The sequence below is a fragment of the Phacochoerus africanus genome, chromosome 1, assembly GCF_016906955.1.
Source record: "Phacochoerus africanus isolate WHEZ1 chromosome 1, ROS_Pafr_v1, whole genome shotgun sequence".
Lineage (NCBI taxonomy): Eukaryota > Metazoa > Chordata > Mammalia > Artiodactyla > Suidae > Phacochoerus > Phacochoerus africanus.
This window is the reverse complement of record NC_062544.1, coordinates 166,673,707-166,697,813: the sequence shown is the minus strand read 5'-3', so window position 1 is coordinate 166,697,813 and position 24,107 is coordinate 166,673,707. Positions and strand designations below refer to the sequence as shown.

The 24,107-nt window shown below is 33.9% G+C and overlaps 1 protein-coding gene across 2 annotated transcripts in view; it reads left to right on the top strand.

Moving 5' to 3' along the window:
- The window catches only part of PLOD2 (procollagen-lysine,2-oxoglutarate 5-dioxygenase 2), a 111,496-nt gene that overhangs the window by 75,906 nt on the left and 11,483 nt on the right, over nucleotides 1-24,107 (top strand). For both annotated transcript variants that reach the window (XM_047784133.1, XM_047784143.1), the window contains exons 8-12: nucleotides 10,945-11,046; nucleotides 14,302-14,427; nucleotides 16,866-16,987; nucleotides 20,025-20,129; nucleotides 22,765-22,890. In XM_047784133.1, coding sequence (XP_047640089.1) covers nucleotides 10,945-11,046; nucleotides 14,302-14,427; nucleotides 16,866-16,987; nucleotides 20,025-20,129; nucleotides 22,765-22,890 — 581 coding nt within the window. The remainder of the gene's footprint in view (nucleotides 1-10,944; nucleotides 11,047-14,301; nucleotides 14,428-16,865; nucleotides 16,988-20,024; nucleotides 20,130-22,764; nucleotides 22,891-24,107) is intronic.

Genomic DNA, 24,107 nt, shown 5'->3' with positions numbered 1-24,107 from the left:
AGTGCTAGAAAAGACAAAAAAAAAATTTTTTTTTTTTGAGGGCTCACAGCATATCTTAGAGTGTTTATCTTTCTCTCTCTCACCATCTTCCCTCACTTTTCCTAAATCTAAAACACGTGCATGGACTCAGATTTTACAGATAAAATGAATATCAGCAGATGTTTAAAGAGAGGAGGTGATAAGACCCAGAGAGGCTCTGAGAGTTCTAAAAGGGGTAGGCAGAATGCAATATTGCACTTTATTTTTTCTCTAACAGTTTTATTGAGATATAATTGACATATAGCACTGTGTAAGTTTAAAGTATACAGCATAATGATTTGGCTTACATACATCATGAAATAATTACCAGAAAAAGTTTAGTAAACCCATCATCTCATACAGATAAAAAATTAAAGAAAAAGAGCAAAAGTTTTTTCCATGTGATGAGAACTCTTAGGATTTATTCTCTTAACAACTTTCATATGTAACACAGCATTATTAATTATATTTATCACATAGATTGTATTCCTAGTACTTATTCATTTTATAGCTGGAAGGTGTTACCTTTTGGTTACCTTCGATCCAATTTCCTCTCCTCTGTTTGTTTTTGAAGTATAATTGCCTGAAACAGTATGTTAGTGCCTGGTGTAAAACATAGAGATTCAATATGTCTATAATTATAAAATCTAATTATCATTTGTCACCATAAAAGATACTATGTTATTATTGACTATATTCTCCATACTGCTTATTTCATACCCATGCCTCATTGCCGAGACCAGCTCAACGGGTGAGGGCTGAAGAACGGAATGCATGCTGTGAAACTTAAGGAAAAAAGTTAACATGAAACAAGACACAGAGACATTTATCTTAAGTAAAGGTGGGAAACGGGGGACTCAAGGTCTCAGGGACAGGAGCGCTGCCTCAAGAAACCACTCTGCTTTTATTGTGCTCTTGAGGATTAGGTCAAGTGAGGAGGGGGTTGTAGGTGCAGGATACAGGTTTTTTTAAGTTATTTTAAAAGTCTCATAGCCAGTTGCTGATTAAGCTTTTATTCTGACCTATAGGCATTTAACAATCATTAGCATTGAGGAGGCTTGGCATCAGCTATCTATGCATAGCATTCTGTGTGTTTATGCAGACAGCTGCCTATATCTGCAGCAACTCAGTATGCCTAGGTTTGCACCTCTCCGTTCTCCTTGCTAATGCATATCCTGCTAATGACCCCTCATAAACCCCTTGGGGCCATGAGGCTCATCTTCCTCTTGTTCTTTAGAGGACATAGCATGCTTGTGCAAAGGGCATGCCTATCTGCACAGGTCCAGTGTGCCTAGACCAACACATTATGTCCTCATTCAGCTGATCCTATGAATAACTTATGCCGTTAGGTCTTTGTTCTTAAGCTTAAGTCATTTACCAGCACTGTGACTGTTTTTCAAGCAGGAAGATGGGGTAAAGTAAAGCAGGACAAGATGGAGTTTTCAGCATAGAATATAGAAGCAAAGAGGCTAAGAAAATATTGTAGAAACATGTCTCACAATACCTCATTTATTTTGTAACTAGAAGTTTGTACCTCATAATCTCTCTCACTAATTCTTTTATCAAACCACTCTCATCCCCTCTGGCAACCACCTGTTTGTTCTCTGTATCTTTGGTTTCTAATTTGTTAGGTTTGTTCATTTATTTTTTAGATTTCACATCTAAGTGAAATCATATGGCATTTATTTTTCACTGTCTGACTTATTTCACTTTGAATAAAACCCTATAGGTTTATCCACGTAACTGAAAGATAGCAAGATTTCATTATTTTTTATAGCTGAGTAATATTCCCTTTTATATATGTATCACAGTTTCTCTATACATTCAACTACCAGTGGACACTTAGGTTGCTTCTGTATCCTGGCTGTTGTAAATAATGCTGCAGTGAACATAGGGGGTACATATATCTTTTTGAATTAGTGTTTTTGTTTCTTGGAAAAAATATCCAGAAATGGAATTGCTGGATCATATAATAGTTTTATTTTTAGTTTTTTTGAGGGACTTCCATACTGTTTTCCATAATGGCTGTGCCAGTTTACATTTCCATCAACATTGCATGAGGGTTCCCCTTTTTCCACATCCTTGACAATACTTATTTGTTGTCTTTTCCATAATAGCCATTGTAACAGATGTGCAGTGATATCTCAGTGTGGTTTTGATTTGCACCACCCTGATGTTTATGTTGGGCATCTTTTCATGTGTCTGTTGGCCATTTGTATGTCCTCTTTGGCAAAATATCCATTCAGGTCTTCTGTCCATATTTCATTGTTTTTTTTTTTTTTATGTTGGGTTGTATGAGTTCTTTGTATATTTTGGATACTAACCCCTTATTGTATATATCATTTACTAATATCTTCTCACATTTAGTAGATGGCTTTTTTTGTTTTGTTAATAGTAGTTTCCTTCACTGTATAAAAGCTTTATAATTTGATTTAATCCCATTTGTTTATTTTTATTTTGTTTCCCTTGCCTGAGGAGACATATCCCAAAAAATATTGCTAAGATCATTGTCAAAAGTGCTACCTATGTTTTCTACTGGAAGTCTAATTGTTTCAGGTCTTACATTTAAGTTTTTAATCTATTGTGAATTGACTGTTGTATATGGTATGAGAAAATAGTCCAGTTTGATTCTTTTGCATGTATTTGTTCAGTTTTCCCAACATTAAATAGGCTGTCTTTTCTCATTGTACATCTTTGCTTTCTTTATAGATGATTAACCACATAATGATAGATTTATTTCTGGGCTCATTGTTCTGTTCAGTTCATCTATGTGTTTGTTTTCATGCCAGTAACATACTGTTTTGATTACTGTACCTTTGTAGTATAGTTTGAAATCAGGGAGCAAGATACTTTCAGCAAGATACTTTTTGTTCTTCTTTCTAAAGATTGCTTTAGCTATTTGGTCTCTTTTGTGGTTCTGTATAAATTTTATGATTATTTGTCCTAGTTCCGTGAAAAATGTCGTGAGTATTTTGACAGGGATTGTGATGAATCTGGAGATAGCTTTGGGTAGTATGGACATTTTCACAATATTAGTTCTTCCAATCTGTGGGCACACATTATCTTTTCATTTACTTGTGTCTTCTTCAGTTTCTTTCACCAATGTCTTACAGTTGACATAGTACAAATTTTTTACTTCCTTGGTTAAATTTATTCCTAATTAATTTATTCTTCCTGATAAAATTGAAAATGGATTTTTAAAAATTTGATAGATCATTTTTAATGTATAGAAACAGATTTTTGTATGTTGTTTGTGTTCTTCAACTTTACTGAACACATTTTGGTAGATCTAATATGTTTTTTTCTGGAGTATTTGGGGTGTTCTATACATAGTATCATATCATCTGCAACAGTGGCAGTTTTACTTCTTCCTTTATAATTTGGATGACTTTTATTTCTACCTTTATTTCTCTTCTTGCCTAATTTGGCAAGGACTTCCAAATTATGTTGAATAAAAATGGGGATAAATTCCCATTGTGGCTCATGGTGTCCCATTGTGGCTCAGTGGGTTAAGAACCCTGCTAGTATCCATGAGGATGTGGAATTGATCCCTGGCCTCGCTCAGTGGGTTAAAGGACTTGACATTGCATAAGCTGTGGTGTAGGTTGCAGATACAGCCTAGATCTAGCATTGCTGTGGCTATGGCTCTGATTTGACCCCTAGCATGAGAACCTCCATATGCCAAGAGTGTACCCCTAAAAAAGACAAAAAATAATTAAAAAATAAAAATGGGGATAGTAGGCATCCTTGTCTTCCTCATCTTAGAGGAAATGCTTTCAGCTTTTCATCATTGAGTTAGACATTAGCTGTGAGTTTGTCATATATGGTCTTTATTATGTTGAGGTATGTTTCTTTTATAACCACTTTGTTGGGAGATTTTATTAGAACTGGATATTAAATGTTGTCAAAAGTTTTTTCTGCATTCATTGAGATAATTATGTGATTTTTATCCTTAATTTTGTTAATGCAGTGTATCACATTAAGTGATTTGCATATTGTGAACCATTCTCGCATCCCTAGATTAATCCCACTTGATCATGAGTTATGATACTTTTAATATATTGTTGAATTTGGTTTACTGATATTTTGTTGAAGATTATTATATTTATGTTCATCAGAATAATCACCTGTAATTTTCTTTTTTTGTAGTGTCTTTGTCTGGTTTTGTTATCAGGGTAATTAATGATGGCCATATAAAATGAGTTTGGAAATATTCCTTTCTCTTCAGTTTTTTGAAATAGTTTGAGAAGAATCTTTGGTAGACTTCATTCATGAGGCTATCTGACTCTGGACGTTTATTTGTTAGGAGTTTTTAGGTGTTTGATTCAATTGCCTTGCTAGTAATCAGTCTCTGTTGATTTTTTTTTTTATAACTTTTTGGTCATTCTTGGAAGAATATATAGGTATACCTCATTTTGTTGTGCTTTGTTTTATTGCACTTCACAGATACTATGGTTTTTACAGATTGAAGATTTGTAGCAACTGTGAACCAAGCAATCTATTGGTGCCGTTTTCCCAATAGCATTTGCTCACTTTGTGTGTCTGTGTCAATTTTGGTAATTGTCATAGTATTTCAGACTTTTTCATTATTATTATATTTGTTATGCTGATTTGTGATCAGTTATCAACCATGGTGATATGTGATCTTTGATATTACTATTGTAATTGTTTTGAGGAACTGTGAACTTTAGCCATACAAAATGGTGAACATTATCAATTGTTGTACTGACAACAAAGGATTTAGAATATTACTAAATGTAGCTGATAAAGCAGCAGCATGACTTGAAACCTTTACTCCAATTTTGAAAGAACATGCCATTAAACAGCATTGCATGCTACAAAGAAATCATTTGTGAAAGTAAGAACTAATTGGTGTGGCAAACACCATTATTGTCTTAAGTAATTGCCAGACACCTCATCCTTCAGCAAACGCCACCCTGATCAGTTAGCAGCCATCACCTCTAAGACAGGACCCTCAACCGGCAAAAAGATTATGAATCACTGGAGGCTCAGATGACAGCATTTCGTAGCAATATATTGTTTTTAAAGTAAGTTATGTACTTTTTTTTTTAGGCACAATGCTATTGCACTTAATAGATGACATTATTGTGTAAACAAAACTGATATATGAAGTTGGAAGCTGAAAAACTTGTGTGACTTTCTTTACAAAAATATATGTTATATTGTGGTAATCTGAAACCAAACCTGTAGTAGTATCTCTGAGGTATGCCTGTATGTTTCTAGGAATTTATCCATTTCTTCTGGGTTATCCAATTTGTTGGCATATAATTCTAATAATTTCTTATGGTGCTTTGTACTTTTGTGGTGTCCTTTTAAACTTCCTTTTTATTTCTTGTTTCGTTGATTTGGGTTTCCTTTATTTTGTAGAAGAGTCTGGCTAAAGGTTTATTGATTTTGTTTATCATTTCAAAGAACCAGCTTTTAGTTGTATTAAATTTTTTTCTATTGTTTGAAGAAATATTCATTTATTTCTTTTGTTTTTATCATTTCGTCACTTCTACTAACTTGGAGTTTTGTTCCTTTTTTTTTGTCTTTTTTTGCCTTTTCTAGGGCTGCTCGCACGGCATATGGAGGGTCCCAGGCTAGAGGTCGAATTGGAGCTGTAACCACTGGCTTACACCAGAGCCACAGCAACGCGGGATCCAAGCCGTGTCTGCAACCTACATCACAGCTCACGGCAACACCAGATCCTTAACCCACTGAGCAAGGGTAGGGATCAAACCCGCAACCTCATGGTTCCTAGTCGGATTCGTTAACCACTGCGCCACAACGGGAACTCCAGGGTTTTGTTTGTTCTTGTTCTAGTTCCTTTAGGCATAAGGTTATATTGTATGTTTTTTCTCTGGTTTCCTGAGGTAGGCCTTTATCACTATATATATGTCTCTTTTAGAACTATTTTTTTTCTGCATCCCACATATTTTGGATCATTGTGTTTCCATTTTCATTTGTCAGATATTTCTTGATTTCCTCTTGGATTTCTTTGTCACTTGTTGGTTGTTTAGTAGCATATTGCTTAGCTTTTCTATATAGATCCATTGAGTTATTTATCTAACATGTTCTTTAAGGCAAGTCTTATTGATTTTCTTGACTGTATGATCTGTCCACTGATATAAATGAGGTGTTAATAGTCCTCTGCTATTGGAGTTCCCGTTGTCACTCAGTGTTTGATGAACCCAACTAGTATTCATGAGGAAGTGGGTTTGAACCCTGGCCTTGCTCAGTGGGTTGGGAATCTGACATTGTTGTGAGCTGTGGTGTAGGTTGCAGACATGGCTTGGATCCTGCATTGCTGTGGCTGTGGTATAAGCTGGAAGCTGTAGCTCCAATTTGACCCCTAGCCTGGTAACCTTCATATGCCATAGATGCGGCACTAAAAAGACAAAAAAAAAAAAATCCTCTGCTATTATTGTGTTACTGTCAAAATTTCTTCCTTTGTGTTTGTTAATTTGCTTTATGTATTTATGTACTCCTGTATGGGAAGGGATATACACACACATACACACACAATTATTATGTCTTTTTGTTGGATCTGTTGCTTTATCATTTTGTAGTATCTCTTGTTGCAGTCATTGTTTTCAAGTCTGTTTTGTTTGATATAAGAATTGCTACCCCTAGTCTCTTTTCCTTTCTGTTTGTATGGTGTGGAATATCTTTTTCCATCCACTCACTTTTAGTCTGTGTGACATTAGATGTGAAGTGAGTCTCTTACAGACAGTGTGTATATGGATCTTCTTTTTAAAATCTATTGAGCTACCCTCTTTTCTGGATTTGAAACATTTAGTGCATTTACATTTAAAGTAATTACTGATAGGTATGTACTTTTGCACTTTTTTTTAGTTGTTTTCTGATTATTCATATTATCCTTCTGTATTTTCTTCTCTTGTGGTTTGGTTATTTTCTTTTTATGTTTGTATTACTTCCTGTTTACTTTTTTGTGACTGTATTATCAGTTTTTGGTTTATGGTTACCATGAGGTTCTTATGTAATGACTTATCTATATAGCAGTCTATTTTAGGTTAATTATTGCTTAAGTTTGAGTTTATTCTTAAAGTGTTATGTTTTTACTCCCTTCTGCCCTATTTTGTTTTTAATGTCATATTTAACATTTTTAATTTTGTGTATCCTTAAGTAATTATTGTAGATGTATTTGATTTGACTAGTTGTAAATTTTAACCTCGTACTAGCTATGGAGTTGGTGATCCATTACCTTTACAGTATTTGCCTTTACTGATGGCATTTTTCTCTTTGATAATGTTATTTCTTGTTACGTTCTTGTCCTTTCTGTTTAAAGAAGTCCATTTAACATTTTCTATAAGGTTGGTTTAGTTGTGATGAACTACTTTACCTTTATCTTGTTTGGTAAACTATTTATTTATTTATTGCATTATCTTTTTTCATTTTTAAAAATTTTTTTGAAATATAGTTGAGTTACAATGTTGTGATAATTTCTCCTGTGCAGCAGAGTGATTCAGTTATGTATATATACACATATCCATACTTTTTCAGATTCTTTCCCCATATAGGTTATTTCAGAATATTGAGTAGAGTTTCTTTTGCTCTACAGCTGGTCCCTGTTGACCATCTATTCCCTATATAATAAAATCCATATACCAATTCAAAACTCCCAATTCATCCCCTCCCCCCACCTTTCCCCTTTGGTAATCATAAGTTTGTTTTTGAAGTCTGTTTCTGTTTTGTAAATAAGTTCATTTGTATCATTTTTTTTTGATTCATATATAACTGATATTACATGATGTTTGTCTTGCCCTATCCCATTTACTTAACTTAGTATGATAAACTCTGGGTCCATCCATGTTGCTGCAATTGGCATTATTTCATTCTTATGAATGAGTAATATTATGAATGAGTAATATTCCATTGTATATATGGACCACATCTTTATCCATTCCTCTATCGATGGCCATTTAGGTTGCTTCAGTGTCTTGGCTATTGTAAGTAGTGCTGCAGTAAACATTGGGGTGCATGTATCTTTTGAATCATGCCTTTCTTCTGATATATACCCAAGAGTGGGATTGCTGGATCACATGGCAGTCCTGTGTTTAGATTTTTAAGGAACCTCCATACTCTTCTTCATAATGGTTGCACCAACTTGCATTCCCACCAACAGTATAGGAGAGTTCCTTTTTTTCTACACCCTCTCCAGCATTTCTTATTTGCAGACTTTTTGATGATAGCTATTCTGACTGGTGTGAGGTGATACCTCATTGTGGTTTTGATTTTTATTTCTTTAATTATTAATGATGTTGAACATTTTTTTCATGGGTTTTTGGCCATCTTTCTGTCTTCCTTAGAGAAATGTCTATTTAGCTCTTCTGATTGTGTTGTTAGTTTTTTGATACTGAGCTGCATGAGATGTTTGTATATTTTGGAAGTTAATCCCTTGTCAGTCGCTTTGTTTGCAAATATTTTCTCTTATTATGTGGGTTACCTTTCCTTTTATTTGTAGTTTCTTTTGCTGTGCAAAAGCTTTTAAGTTTAATAAGGTCCCATTTGTTTATTCTTATTTTTATTTTTATTACTCTAGGAGGTGGATCCAAAAAGCTGTTGCCGTGATTTACCTCCCTTTTAATCCTAAATATTAAGTTTTCCAGAGAGAAGTTCTTGGTTGTGTTTTTCCTTTCAGTACTTTGAAAGTCATGCCGCTCCTTCTGGCCTGTAAATTTCCTACTGAAAAAATCAGCTGATAACTTCATGGTGTTTACCTTGTATGTGATAAGTTGTTTTTCTCTTAATACTCTCTTTAACTTCTGACGTTTTAATGATAGTGTTTAGGTCCTTTTGGATTCACCTTACTTGGAGTTCTCTGGGATTCCTGGACTTGAATGTGTTTCCTTCACCAGTTTAGGGGAATTTTCATCCATTATTTCTTTAAATAGGTTTTCTGTCCCTTTCTTTTCCTTCTGGGACCTCTATACTGCAAATGTTGGAACATTTCTTATTGTCTCATAAATCCTCAAACTATCCTTATTTTTAAAAATTCTTTTTTTCTTTTAGCAGTGTTGATTGTGTGATTTTCATTAGCCTGTCCTCCAGATTGCTGATCCTTTCTTCTGTATTATCCGATATGCTGGTGGTTCCCTCTAGTTTCTAGTTTATCTGCATTTTGTTTTGTTCTTTTTCTTCAGTTTTGTCCTGTTCTTTTATTTGGAACATATTCCTTTGTCTCATTTTACCTAATTCTCTGTGTTTCTCTATGTATGCAGCTGTATCTCCTGGTCTTTAACAAGTGATTTGTGTAGAAGGTATCCTGTGGGGCCCAGTGATGTGCTCCTTCTGGTCACTAGAGGAAGGTACTCCAGGATTGTCCTCTGTGTGAACTGCATGCATCTTCCTGTTGTGGCTGGGTTACAGTTTCTGTGTGTGTACTAGTGTTTAGGGCTGGTCCCCAGTGCAGCTGGCTGTTAAGGCCTGGCCATGATTGTTGTGGGCTGAATACTCCTGGGGTGGCTTGTGGGCATATGCTGGTGCCGACTGGGACTGGCAGGGTGAAGGGCTTCATCAGTGGGGCTCTGATGCCGGGCAGGGGTGCCTACTGAGACTGGAGAGATAGTGGGCCACTTTGGAGGAATGCTGGCTATGTTGCATCTGCAGGCAAACCTGGGGTAGGCCAAGTGGTACCATGGCCAAGTTTGATGGCATCTATCAGCACCAGTTCAGCTACATAGGCGGTGAGACAAACAAAACAAAACAAGAAACTGGGACCTGGCATATCCTTTATACTCAGAGAAAGTTCCAACAGATCCTTATGTCTCAAGCACATGCCCTAATATTAATAAATGATTTCCTTCTTGTATGATCCAGTCACTTTTCTAATGGTTGCCTTTGCATTGGGACTTGGAAAGAATAAGCCTATACATGTGCCTGTTAAGAGTGCAGTCTGTTTCCTAGAGCCCCACTGACTTTAAAGCCAAATGTTATGGGGCTCATCTTCCTCATGCAGGTCTCCCAGGATGGGGATCTCTATGTCAGCCTTGGGCCCTTCACTTCTTGGGGAAGACCTTTGGGGCTGTGATACCCCTTCTGCTTGTGAGTTGTTCTACTGGGGCCATTGGTTCTGCTTAAACTGCATCTCTGCCTCTTCTTCCTGTCTCATTGTGTTTTTTTTTCATTTTATCTTCAGTTGTAGAAAATATTTTCTGCTAGTCTTCAAGCCATGGTTCCCTAGAAGTAGTAATAATTTGGTATATCTGTGGGAGAAGGTGAGACCAGGATCTTCCTACTTCACCATCTTATTCTAGCTACCACTCATCTTAGTTTATTATTGACAGGATTTATGGTGTGGCTCTAATTAGGATTTATTTTAATCTATTTAGTGTGCAGGCTCTCTTTTCCCCAAGCCAGTGCCCCTGAATCACTACCCAGAAGCCTGGATTATAGTAGGTGGCATAGTTTCCCAGAGGAGTTTAATGCCTTTTGGTGATGAAATATATACAGTGTTTTGTGTGGTGCTGGCTAGTAAGAGCTCATAATGGCACTGCTTCATTCACTGTATGTGTCTGCACTGAGCCTTTAAGCATATTTATCTTATTACTAAATTACTATTCCCATGACCACTCTTATATGTATTGTTTTTGCTAAGTCTCATTAGCTCAATTAAAACTGTTTCATTGTTTGACATACTTCTTTATTATCTCTTATTATTTCTTATATAATGAAATAATATGACTTTATGACTTATACTGTATTTTTTGGAATGTCTAGGCAAAGGTTGCCCTGCTAAAATTCACAGTCTGGAGAGACCTTTGCTCATTGTGTACCTCTAGGTGACAAAAATAAGTAGAATTATTAAGGGGATATACCTAATGCAGAGAGATGTTTGTATAATGAAAGCACATTGATGGAAGAGGCTTGCTTTTTTAAATATAGTTTTCCTTCTTTACTTAGATTCTCCTAAATTATTTTGGAAACTATGTTCCTAATGCATGGACGCAAGATAATGGCTGCACTGTTTGTGACGTGGATACAATTGACTTGTCTGCAGTAGATGTAAGTGGGATTGACTCTGTATGAAATGTAGTAATAAAACAGACATTGCCATGAAATGTAACAATCTGTAAAAGAAGAAAGGTACATTATTTTATAGTATTGATAATATGGTAGATAATGGATGTATATAGCTAAAACACGACGACTCAGAAAATTCCTGGATTTGTGTATTTCCAACTAAGCCAGCTAATAATTGACCTTGGTAAAAGGGGCTTGGTTGTTAATATTTACTAGCTTGCTATGATTGGGTGGTATTGTTTTATTTTAGTCTGTTAAGTTGATCAAAGCATTGAGGAAAATAATGGTTACAAAGCTTTAGTATTTGAATTGACTAATATTGTCTTTGCTTGATTTTTGAATTTGATGATTTAAAAAATAGTAACATATTATTAGATAACTGACTGTTTTAATATGGCAACTCATATTAATTTCACAGTTTCCTTAAGTCAGTAGTACTGTTGACTGAGGTCTACAGATGAGAAAACTGAGATTCATACACATTAAGTAACTTATTTAAGGATATGATTTTTTTTTTTTTAAGTGTTGGAAGTGAGACTTAAAGTTAGGCAGTCTGGCTCCAGACCCTATAATCTTGACCACTGTGCAATTTTGCCTGGATGTCAGCTACATATTATATGTGAGGCATAGTGATGTATATATATATACACACACATACATATATACATAATATATATACATTATATTTCATAGAGGGTTATAGCTATAGTTTGTCACTTTTTCTTTGAGGGTAAATGAGCAATTGAATGTTATTATTTATTTATAAAACAGTTTTATGCATCCTTCTCTCATCAACCAGAGTAGTTTTAGGATATCTTATAGTAACATTTTTCTTCCAAAAAATGCTCTTGTATGAACAGTTGGATTCTAGGGATGATTTTTCCATCAAGGCTGATTCTTTCCTTCATTCACCATAAGTTTATTGAGTATCTACAGCATGCCAGATAAGTAGAGAAAAAAAAATTCACTAGAATATAGTTCTTATAACTCCTGGACCCATACAAATATAAAATACTCTCACTGTAAAGCACTAAAACTCCTGAATTCAATAGTTTCTATTCTTATCAGTCTGAAAAGGAGAATAAAGAGTAACTTGTACACATATAGGAGCTCCTAAATAGAGCTTGAAAATAAGCCCTATTTTACCTGTAAATAAGACTTTTTGGCCAGTCTCTCAAATAACAAACTGTTTCCTATCTGGAAAGAAAGCCAGAAAATTTCTGAATGAAGCTACATCATGAAGATATTTAAAAACTCATCCAAATCTTTATTGCAAAGTAATGTCTTCTGGAGGGAGAGTTAAAATTTTTTATCTGTTTGGTCGCTTTTACATAAACTTTCTGGCACAAACATAGAAAATATTTATTTTATAATTTTTTATTTTTATTTTTTGCATACAGGAGTAAATCACTAGATTCTTAAATTAAGCTTTTTTGTTTTATAGACTGTTGGAAAGGAAAACCATTTTATTATGCAAAATAAATTTCTTCTGTGTTTTATTTGGGCAGTAATTATGCATTAGGGACAAAAAATTAAAATTGCGTGGGTAATTAAGATCTAGGGCTACCATATTCTTAGATGTGGGCCATAGGTAAGTTTCTTTATATGTAAAATGATAATGGCTATCTCAGAGGATTGGTAGGAGAGTTAAATGAAATTATATATATATAATATATATATAATGATATTTTCTATGTATACATTTTATGTATGGTATGCTAAGCCTTGAGGAATAGGTAACTGTTATGCTATTGTTATCATTAGTATATAAAAATAAGCTTAGATTGATAATGGAGATTTAGCATTTTGAAGCCCATCTCTTTACCTACTAATTTATGTGTTCTGAGTTGCTTAACATTTCTAAATCCCATCTTCCTCATGTGTAAATTTGGGATAATAAATGACTTCTAAGGTTATTATGAAATTTAAATGAAATGCATCCCTTCCTTTGATGGGGTTTTATTCATTTGATGGGGTTTTTATTCATTTCCCCTATTAAATTGAGAACTCCTAGAAGGTATTTATTTTGTCCTTAGCTGTTTGTATTTGTTTATTGATTTAGTAATAAATATCTGGGTGAATTGATAATAATGAATTCTTAATGAATTGATAAGAACTACAAAACTGTGTGAGTTGTACTTCAGTGCAAACAAATGTTAAGTTGTAATCCAGATAACAAGAATTTGTGAGGTGCCATGTGTGAAAAGATAGGGGAGAAGAACCTAATTCAGCACTTAACATATATGGTACTTTAAAAAATCTGTAATTTTTATTAAATTTTTTTTTTATCATTTAAAAACTTTTTTTCTTGCTCAATAGTGCGCTATATTTATGTATTTATTTTATTTTTATCTTTTGACCTCCTTCACTCACCTGAATGTAATCTGCAATCTGTCTGTAATTTAAATATCTAGAATCTCTAAAGTCAGGTTTTAAGATGTGGATTTAAACAGGTATTATAAAAAAATCTTTCATATAGTTCTGGTAGTAATACTATTACATGGTCATTTACTTATGTTTCTGTCTTCCTTCACCATTTGTAAGTTCTTCAAGCCAGGAACTTTCACTCCTTCTTAATGTTGCTTATCACAAGGACTGATAATAATGAATGTTTCAGAATTCTTCAGGCAATAAGTGAAAGATAAACTATCCTCTAAAACTTACCTAACAGAAATTAAGAATATATATATAAATTGATACAAGGTAAAATATATTAGTGAAAGAAAATATCTTTCCATATATAATATAATAATGAAGCAAAATAAAGTACTATCAGTAAAATGATATTGAAGGTTCAGGATAGAAATAAAGTCTCAAATTAACCATTGAACTTCCCAGCCATTGAAACAAGCAGGGAAGCACAATCTGCATTCTGGCTTCTTAGATGAAGCTGTTGGAATAGATTTAGATCTGAAGGAAGTTTCTTTTAGGATTACCGTAAAGGAGGCATTAATTAGTAGAGTAGGGAATAACCTTAATTATAGTCCTATAATAAATATGATAATGTGTTTCCTCTTTAACCTAAATCACAATGTCAGTGTGTGAGTCAGTAAAATTACTTTGATGGGATCCACAAAAATGCATTTAAAATGTTAGAGAATTGCCGTGGGGCAGTCAAACTTAGAAGATGATGTTGTACTGATATTCAAGTGATGTTGAATTGAGTAAGGCTTGAATAAAATTTAGAGTATAATCATGCTAATAATCATTTGTTTTTATGTTTGCCATAAAACAAAGGTCCACCCAAATGTAACAATAGGTGTTTTTATTGAGCAACCAACCCCTTTTCTACCTCGATTTCTGGACACATTGTTGACACTGGATTACCCAAAAGAAGCACTTAAATTCTTTATTCATAACAAAGTAAGTATTTGATAAATGAATATTTTATGTGAAAACTTTTGATTTTATTTGGAATTATTTGTTATTTATTTATGTCTTAATTTTAAAATGCTTGGATTAAATTCAGTGGGGATTTTTGAAGTAACTGTTGTTTTATTTAGGACCTAAGGGTTTTAGAATCTAGAAGCTAGTATCATACGATTGGGATGAACCACGTGAAACTGTCAGTTTTTTTTGTAGATCAAAAATGATTGAATGTCAGCCATTTTTATAAACATAGTATATAATGAAGGGATGTTAAAGGGTCTGTAGGCCTTTGCCTTTGTGTTAGTTTTAGTGTTTTCTTTTATAGAACCAGTCATGAATCAGTCATTAAGTTGTTTGCAGCTAATGATAATACCTAACATCAGAACTTGAAATATCTTCCAGACAGAGTATTGTTTGGATTAATCATGCAATAACATGTTTTTCCCCAAAGGATTTTGATACTGTCATTTCCTTCAAAAATATGCAGAGCCTCCCAAATACCTCCCACATATAATCTAAAGACATTTTTTCTCGGTATTTTTCCATTTACTTGTCTCTTTCCTGTTAAAACAGTTGGCATGTCATCATCTAGAAAAACTCAATAGCTGTGAAATATGCTCTTCTCTCTTTTGTTCTAATACTTTTAAAAAATTTTTTTTCACTTTTTTTAGGGCTACACCCATGGCATATGGAAGTTCCCAGGCTAGGAGTCGAATTGCTACAGCTGCTGGCCTATGCCACAGCCACAGCAATGCAGGACGTGAGACACGCCTGCGAACTACACCACAGCTCAGGGCAATGCTGGATCCCTGGCCCACTGAGAGAGGCCAGGGGTTGAACCCGCATCCTCATGGATACTAGTAGGATTCGTTTCCACTGCGCCACAATGGGAACTCCCAATCCTAATACTTTTTAATATTATTCTTCCTTCCTGATGTATATATCAGCTAATCGTTTGCCTTTTCCAGAGATTATTTTGTATTTTCAGAAAGTCACCTAAAATAAGTTTAAAAGGGTGAAGGCATTGAACATTTGCTTTATTAAAATGCATTGTGGGAGTTCCTGTGGTGGTGCAGTGGTTAACGAATCCGACTAGGAAACATGAGGTTACGGGTTTGATCCCTGACCTTGCTCAGTGGGTTGAGGATCCGGTGTTGCTGTGAGCTGTGGTTGTAGGTCGCAGACACGACTTGGATCTGGCATTGCTGTGGCTCTGGTGTAGCTTGGCGGCTACAGCTCCGATTGGACCCCTAAGCCTGGGAACCTCCATATGACATGGAGAGCGGCCCTAGAAAAGGCAAAAAGACCAAAAACAAATAAATAAAATAAAAAGCATTGTGATATGTCTTACACTGTTTTTGTTTTTGTTTTTTTTCTTTGGGCCGCTACTGCAGCATATGGAGGTTCCCAGGCTAGGGGTCGAATCGGAGCTGTAGCCACTGGCCTACGCCAGAGCCACGGCAACACGGGATCCGAGCCGCGTCTGCAACCTACACCACAGCTCACGGCAATGCTGGATCCTTAACCCACTGAGCAAGGGCAGGGACTGAACCCGCAACCTCGTGGTTCCTAGTCAGATTCGTTAACCACTGTGCCACGACAGGAACTCCGAGTTTTTATGTACTGTTTATTTATATTTTTCCTCCTTTCATAGGACTTAAAATACTTTGATTGCAGGAGTTTTTAATCTTCTGTTCTTTTATTTAAAATTAACTCCATGGAGCTTTTACAAGTAGTTTTAACAAGCTGTGAAAAGTTTGAAAAAATGCTTGGTGAGACTTGGTACATTAAAAGCCTGTGAAATTCTCTAATGACAGAGATAATCTTATCAAAACTTTAGCACAGTTGAATCACTAATTTGATGACTTCTCAAGTTGATGATTTTTTTCATATCCTTACTTCCTTATTAATAAAATTTTGTTAACTTTCCCTTCTTTTTGTAAAAAAACAACTTTTTATGTATCATTAATTTTTATCTTCTGCCTAAAAATCGTATTGTAATATTTATTTTATAAAAAATATTGTTATAAAAATCTATTAGATTTAATAATATTTTATGGATTTTTTACAGTACACATCTTAAGATTCTCAGGTCACAAGCTATGTTTCCTCTGAAGTTGGAAGCATTTTATAGCACTCAGGATTTAGATATTAATGCAAGGACTTGTCTAGGAGTAGATGATAAAAACTTTGAAATACTTTTTTTTTTTAAGTTTATAGGTATCTTATTTCTTCATATGATATTTAGATAACATTTAAATATAATAAGCTTAATATGTTTAGTGTGTTGTCTGTAACTGAGTGAATATGTGAATTGTGGAATTTACAATTTTGAATGTAAAGCCATCCCTACATATGAATATTTATGGTCTTTTTTCTCACTACTTTTTGTTTTTTTTTAACTAATTTTTGAATTTTTAAATATGTTACAGGAAGTTTATCATGAAAAGAACATCAAAGTATTTTTTGATAAAGCTAAACATGAAATCACTACTATAAAAATAGTAGGACCAGAAGAAAACCTAAGTCAAGCTGAAGCCAGAAACATGGGAATGTATGTTTCAATAAATTTAAATTCAACAGTATTTCCTAAAGAAACTTTAAAAAGAAAATTAACTTTTCTTCAAAATTAATATCCTAAATTTGGATGTCTCAGCTGTGTGTGTGCATTTGTATGTGCATGTCTATGTTTTTGCCCACATGTGAACATGCCTCTGCTGTTAGACTGTGTGTTTGTATATATTTATGTATAAATGTCCATAAAAATTATTTCCATTTTTATTTTAATGGCAAAGAGTCAATATATGCAATCAAACTATTAATTGAACTTCAGATTAAGAGTTTAAAAATCCTCAAATGAATAACGTGACTGGTATGGTGGTGATTTCAGTGTACATTATTGGAATGTTGTATGTAGCAAAAACGTGTTTCAGACATTCTAGTTGCCTGCTGATCTAAATAGTACTATAATCCTCAGAAGAAATATTTTAGGTCCTTTTTTAGCCCCTTTAATACTTCAGGCAGATTGCTAATAAGATTTTGGTAATAGTAAAAACAATCATCTATTCAGTCAATGTTAATGGGTTATGCCAATCCGTGGGTTAGGAGCTGTGATAAAAAGATGACTAAGACATGGTGACTTCTTAGTAGGAGTTGTTCTTGTCTTGTGGTATAGAAGCTCTGGGCCCAAAGTGATGGATAGTGCCTTTGTGGGGGTAAACGAGCCTTGGAAAACCCAAACAGATGTTATTTCTTATGGTTCTATAACTTAATCATCAAAGTACCTCAGGTCCACATTTAGAATTTATTTTCTATATTTTAAAACATTTTGTATGTGCTCTGTTGTGTATGACTTTGCCTCAACAGTGTTTTTCTTATTCACTCATGTCATTACAATTATCAGCATTTCATTCCTTTTCATTTCTGACTAGGATTTTTTTACATGAATATACTACAGTGGTTTATACACTCTCTTATTGATAGACATTGGGTTATGTCCAGTTTGGGGCCATGATGAAGAACACTGCTAATGAAGATTCTTTATTAGAAGTATGAATATGTGTGTGGTGTGTGTGTGTACGTATGCTTTCTATATTTGGAGAAAATACCAAGAAGTGGACTAAGTAGGGCATAGGGTTAGGGTAGATGTATGTTTAACTTTATAAGAAACTGATAAATAATCCAAAATGGTCTCATCATTTTACACTTGTAACAGCAAGGTAACAGAGCTCCAATTGTCCCACACGCTTGCCAATACTTGATATTTTCGATCTTTTTAATTTTAGCCATCCTTTTGGGTAAGAAAAGGTATCTTAGAGTGATAGTAATTTCATTCCCTAATGACTGATTCCATATTCTTGTATTAGTTGGCCATTTATATATCTTCATATCCAAATCTTTTGTGCATTTTTATTTACATTGGGTTGTCTTTCTATTTGTATATTTATAGAAGTTCTTTATTCTGTATATAAAATCTGTCTACCTGTCTAAATCTATAATTATATCTATATCTGTAATGTTTTAGGAATATTTTTTCTATTCTGTAGCTTTCTTTTTTACTTTTAAAGATCTTAAGATCTATATTAAGATCTTAATAGATAATACAAATAGATATTAAAATACCTAAAATAACATAATATTAATAGATATTAAAAAGAGGAGAAATTTTAACTTTAATAAAATTTTACTTTTTTTTCTTTATACTCCGTGCTTTGGGGTTTATTTTTATTTAAGAAATCTTTCTTATTCTGATGTCATGAAGACATTCTTTGGAATTTTTCTTTTATGAGCTTTATTGTTCTAGCATTTATGTTTAAGATGCTTCAATCTACAGTTCATCTTGAATACATTTTTGGAGGATGTCAGGGTCAAATTTTATTCTTTGTAATTGAAATTCCAGTTGTTTCAACACTCCTTTTTAATTTAAGTCTTTTCTTTTCCTCCTTAATTGACTTGGCCTTGATCAAAAATTAGCTGGCTGAGTATTTATGCGTGATTGTGAACTCTTTATTCTGTTTTGTTGCTCTAAGATCAGTGCCACACTTAATTACTAGACATTTATCTTAATCTTGAAATCATGTGGTATAAATTCTTTAATTTTTTCCAAGGTAATTTTGGCTAATTTTTAAAAATTTAATTTATTATTTTTATTGAGGTATAATTAACATTAAATATTATATCAGTTTCAGATATACAACATAATGATTAAATACTTGTATACATTGTGAAATAATCACAATAATTGTAGTTACCATCTGTCACCCTTCATAGTTAGAGAATTAAAAATTTTTTTTTGCACAAGTTTAACAAGCTTTCCTATCTGGTGTCCTGTTTGACAATTGCTTAGAAACAAATGTGTTACGGAGACAAACACTGACACTAGCAGAAAATGATGACTAGGATCAGCAGTGAGAGGGGAAATCAGAAAGAAAGAACCCCAAATGCAGAAACCATAATATTTGGAAGTTTGTCATGTGTTATGAGAGGTTTGTTCCGTTATGTTCCTGATATAATGCTGCAGACTCTACCAAAAAAAACCTATATCATAATCAGTGCCCCCTAATAAGAAGTGGGGAAGTAACTTAATCTTAGAAAGAACTCCATGCAAATTAACTGTAAAAAGCATTAATACCTAAAGAGGTAGACACTTGTACCTCCAGGATTGACTTAAAACTAAATTATTGAATATGTAGAATTTTGCACTGCGAGTGTGTGTTTGTGTGTGTGTGCAATAAACATTTTGTTTTGTTAAAAAAGTTGTTGATAAATACATTAGAATAAATTATGCATCCCTTTCAGAGAGAATTAAATGGTGAACTATTAATTGCCTTTCTGACCAGATGTTTTATGCTTGAAAGTATTTATTGACTTGAGAATATATTTCACTTGCCCTAGAATTCTTAGTGTTGATCTACTCTTGAACATCTGTGTTGATAAATTGACCATTTTGAAAGTTATTTATTTTTCCTTTTGGATATTGTCTTAAAATTTTATTAGAAAAGTATGTTAAAGAAACTTTGCATGGGAGTTTTATGTTAATATTTTTAACCAGCAAATATTTATTTTAATTCTTATTTCTTTTTCTATGTTAGGGATTTTTGCCGTCAAGATGAAAACTGTAATTATTACTTTAGTGTGGATGCAGATGTTGTTTTGACAAATCCAAGGACTTTAAAAATTTTGATTGAACAAAACAGGTACTCTGTGTGATTCAGTGTTAATTTAATTTTGAAATAATAATTATTTTCTGCTTTTACATGGACATACTATTATAATTGCTTACCTGTGTTCAGCAAATTAAGGGAACACGTGCAAGGTTATTTTCCACACCTTATAAACTTTCAATTCTAAGTAATTAGTTTTCTTTTAAAGATACCAGATAGAAAACAACCTGCTGAAATTACAAGTATTTAATATTAGTTACAATTATAAATAAGATGTTTATCAATTATATCTAGCCTATTTTCTATTTAAAGCTAGATGAAGTTGTGATACATCTATAAAATTTGGAATTGGTTGATTTTCTACAGATAATTTTTTTTTTTGGTCATTTTTCTATTTCTTGGGCTACTCCTGCAGCCTATGGAGGTTCCCAGGCTAGGGGTTGAATCAGAGCTGTAGCCCCTGGCCTACGCCAGGGCCACAGCAACGCAGGATCTGAGCCACGTCTGCAACCTACAACACAGCTCAGGGCAACACCAGATCCTTAACCCACTGAGCAAGGCCAGGGACCGAATCCACAACCTCATGGTTCCTAGTTGGATTCATTAACCACTGAGCCACAATGGGAACTCCGTCTACAGATTATTTCGAAAGTAGAATTTCATGAAACTTCTGACCCCAAGAGTTATTACAGAGTTGGAATTTCTTAGAATTTGAAATAACTTTATGGCTATTTTATTCCATAGTCAGATCTGTTATTTTATTTAGAAAAGAATTAATTATCACTGGGCAGTCCCAGTTTTCATTTAAAGGAATTGAAATTCGGAAAAGGACCATCTGTATCAGCTTATAATGATATTAATTTTCATTTATTAATACTCCTACTGCTAAAAGTACTTTTAATACTCCCACTGATAGCTCATCTTTAATGAGTGCTTATTAAATGTCAAGTATTGTTTTATGTATGTTCATGTATGTTAACACAGGTATTTCTCTTAACAGATAGAATGGTTATCAATGACATGTTAGAATTAGTTTTTACTTTGCCGAGTAAAATATGTAAGAAGTCTATTGTGGTCTGCTAAACTATCCTTCATATACTTTGTGAACTTAAGAATTCAATTATTACTCCAAAATCTAAGACCTCCCAATCTTAATCTTATAATTCCATGCTCAAAAATTTTAAGGTACACAATAGATGGAGTTTGATTTTCAATGTTTCTTTGCCTAAATGTTTTTGTCAGGCAGCTAGGATTATAAACTACAGATTACAAGATTTTTTTCTATTAAATATTTGATCTTGTTCGTTACTGACATTGAATTATCATTCATTAAGTTAACATAATGTGCAGATTCTAATTATGTTTTTATTTCCAATATTGTAGGTTTTCTAAACCAAACAAAATATAAATGTATGTGGTTAATATCTTATTTCAATAGAAACTAGAAAAAATAAACTATAATCATTATTTTGCATGAAGTGTATTTACAGACTATTTGACACTTTTCCATAGGTAAGAGAAAGGGCATACCTGGTCTTCACAAGATTGGAGTGTTGTGAAATAGGGATGTTCCCAGGCCAGGGATCAAACCAGAGCTATAGCAGTGACAGCACCAATTCCTTAATCAGGAGGCCACCAGGGAACTCCCAAAAACAGGTTTTTTTTCTGTGTGTGAAAAATAGTTGATACATAAACTTCTTCTTGGAGAAGTTGTGTGAGCTTTTCTTAAAAATTGCGTGACACCACCACAATTTACTTCATTTAAAAATAATTCTAGTGGAACTTCAGATCTTGTTACCTCATTTGGAAAATGTTGACATATTATAAATTAGATTTTCTTGAGAAGAAAGCCAACATGTTCTGAATATATAACATGTGCTGGTCTCAAAGTGGCTGCTTCCCTAGTAGCTAGTGAGACATTACGCTATGATAGTTACTTTCTATTTTGTTTTCTAAAATAGTCAAAAGACCAGAAAAAATGTTTAGTATTGCCAGGGATAGCCCAGCCCATTTTAAAAGTTAAAAAAAAAAATACTTTAAAGTAATTCAGAACTTAAAGGAAAACTGGCCTCTTTACAAATATATCAGTCCATCTTCATACATTTTTTTTATTCAGCAGGTATTTATTGGATACCTTAATGCACCAGGGACTGTTAACATCTGCCTAACAATGAAAATATTTGATTTCATTTGGTATAATCTTTGAAATACTAAAATAATTAAGCAATTAATGTTGTTCCACTTTTTTGGATATAAGTATGATACTTTCACAAGTTTTTATACTCATTTGCATTTTCAGTTAGTTTTTATTTTTCATTAGTCTTTTTAACAAACATCTTTGAAAATCAGCAGTGTACTTATTTAAGAAAAAGTGTTAGGGGGTTCCCTCATGGCTCAGTGGGCTAAGGATCCAGCATGGTCACTGCTATGGCTTGGGTCACTGCTATGGTGCTGGTTGGCCTGGGAACTTACATATGCCACAGGTGTGGCCAAAAAAAAAAAGAGAGAGAGAATTAAGTGTGGGGAAGAAATTCTTCTATTTGACTTTTAGTTTTTTGCATGTGTGTTAAATTAACTATTTTGTTTTCTGTCATATTAAGCCCCAAACACATAATTCTGTGGTAATTAAAAAATAATTATGTTGATTTGTTTTTCTCTCTCTCTTTAGAAAGATCATTGCTCCTCTTGTAACTCGTCATGGAAAGTTGTGGTCCAACTTCTGGGGGGCATTGAGTCCTGATGGATATTATGCTCGATCTGAAGATTATGTAGATATTGTTCAAGGGAACAGAGTGTAAGTTATTTGATTTGATCTTTTAATGTAAAATGCCTTTATCTAAAGATATGACCTTGTTTATAATATTATATTGACTTTTCAAAAATTATTCATCTCTTTTTTATGTTAAATAGAAATTTGAAGACTGAGACCACTTGCAATCCTGCAATACTAATGTAAAACTGATATTTAAAAAATTGTTCTTAAAGTTCTAAATTGTCAAAGGCACAAATTCACAATAGTGTGAATACTAAGAGATGATATGTGATTACCATGGGGAGTCATCTTATATTTGTTAGAAGAGGAATATTCTTTAAACTTTGGAAAGAGAATTTAGTTTAGCTAATTTATTTAGTGACCAGGGTAAGGTTGTTCCATAGCTTATAAAATTTACAAATGAACAAATAAAGGCACCAACAACCAAACCTTCCAACATTTCCTAATGGAAGAGTTTTCTTTGTGAAATAGTTAATATTATGTTCTAAAGAGAAATTTCTTAAACAGTATGATTTCTAATTTTAGAGTTTGAAAAGAATATGCTTGCTACAAAGTATGTGCATGATCGATATTTACTTCAGAGTTAATTTACTTCAGAGATATTTACTTCAGAGTTGACTCTATCCATCTATCTTTCTTTCATCTATGTATGTCTCTATCTATGTATCTATGTATCTGTGTATCTATCTATCTCTTTAGGGCCATACCTGTGGCATATGAAAGTTCCCAGGCTAGGGGTCGAATAGGAGCTGTAACTGCCAACCTATGCCACAGCCACAGCAACGCCAGATTCGAGCCTCATCTGCGGCATGCCACAGCTTGCAGCAATGTTGGATCCTTAACCAACTGATCAAGGCCAGAGATTGAACCTGCATCCTCATGGATACTAGTCAGTTTCTTAACCTGCTGAGCCACAGTGGGAACTCTCAGCAGTTGATTTTTTTTTTTTTGTCTTTTTGCCTTTTCTAGGGCTGCTCCTGTGGCATATGGAGGTTCCCAGGCTAGGGGTCGAATTGGAGCTGTAGCTGCCGGCCTACGCCACAACCACAGCAACACAGGATCCAAGCCATGTCTGTGACCTACACCACAGCTCACCGAGGCCTCGCCGGATGCTTAACCCACTGAGCAAGGCCCAGGGATCAAACCCGCAACCTCATGGTTCCTAGTCGGATTCGTTAAGAACTGAGCCACAACGGGATCTCCAGCAGTTGATATTTTTAAACTAAAAAGTAGTAGTT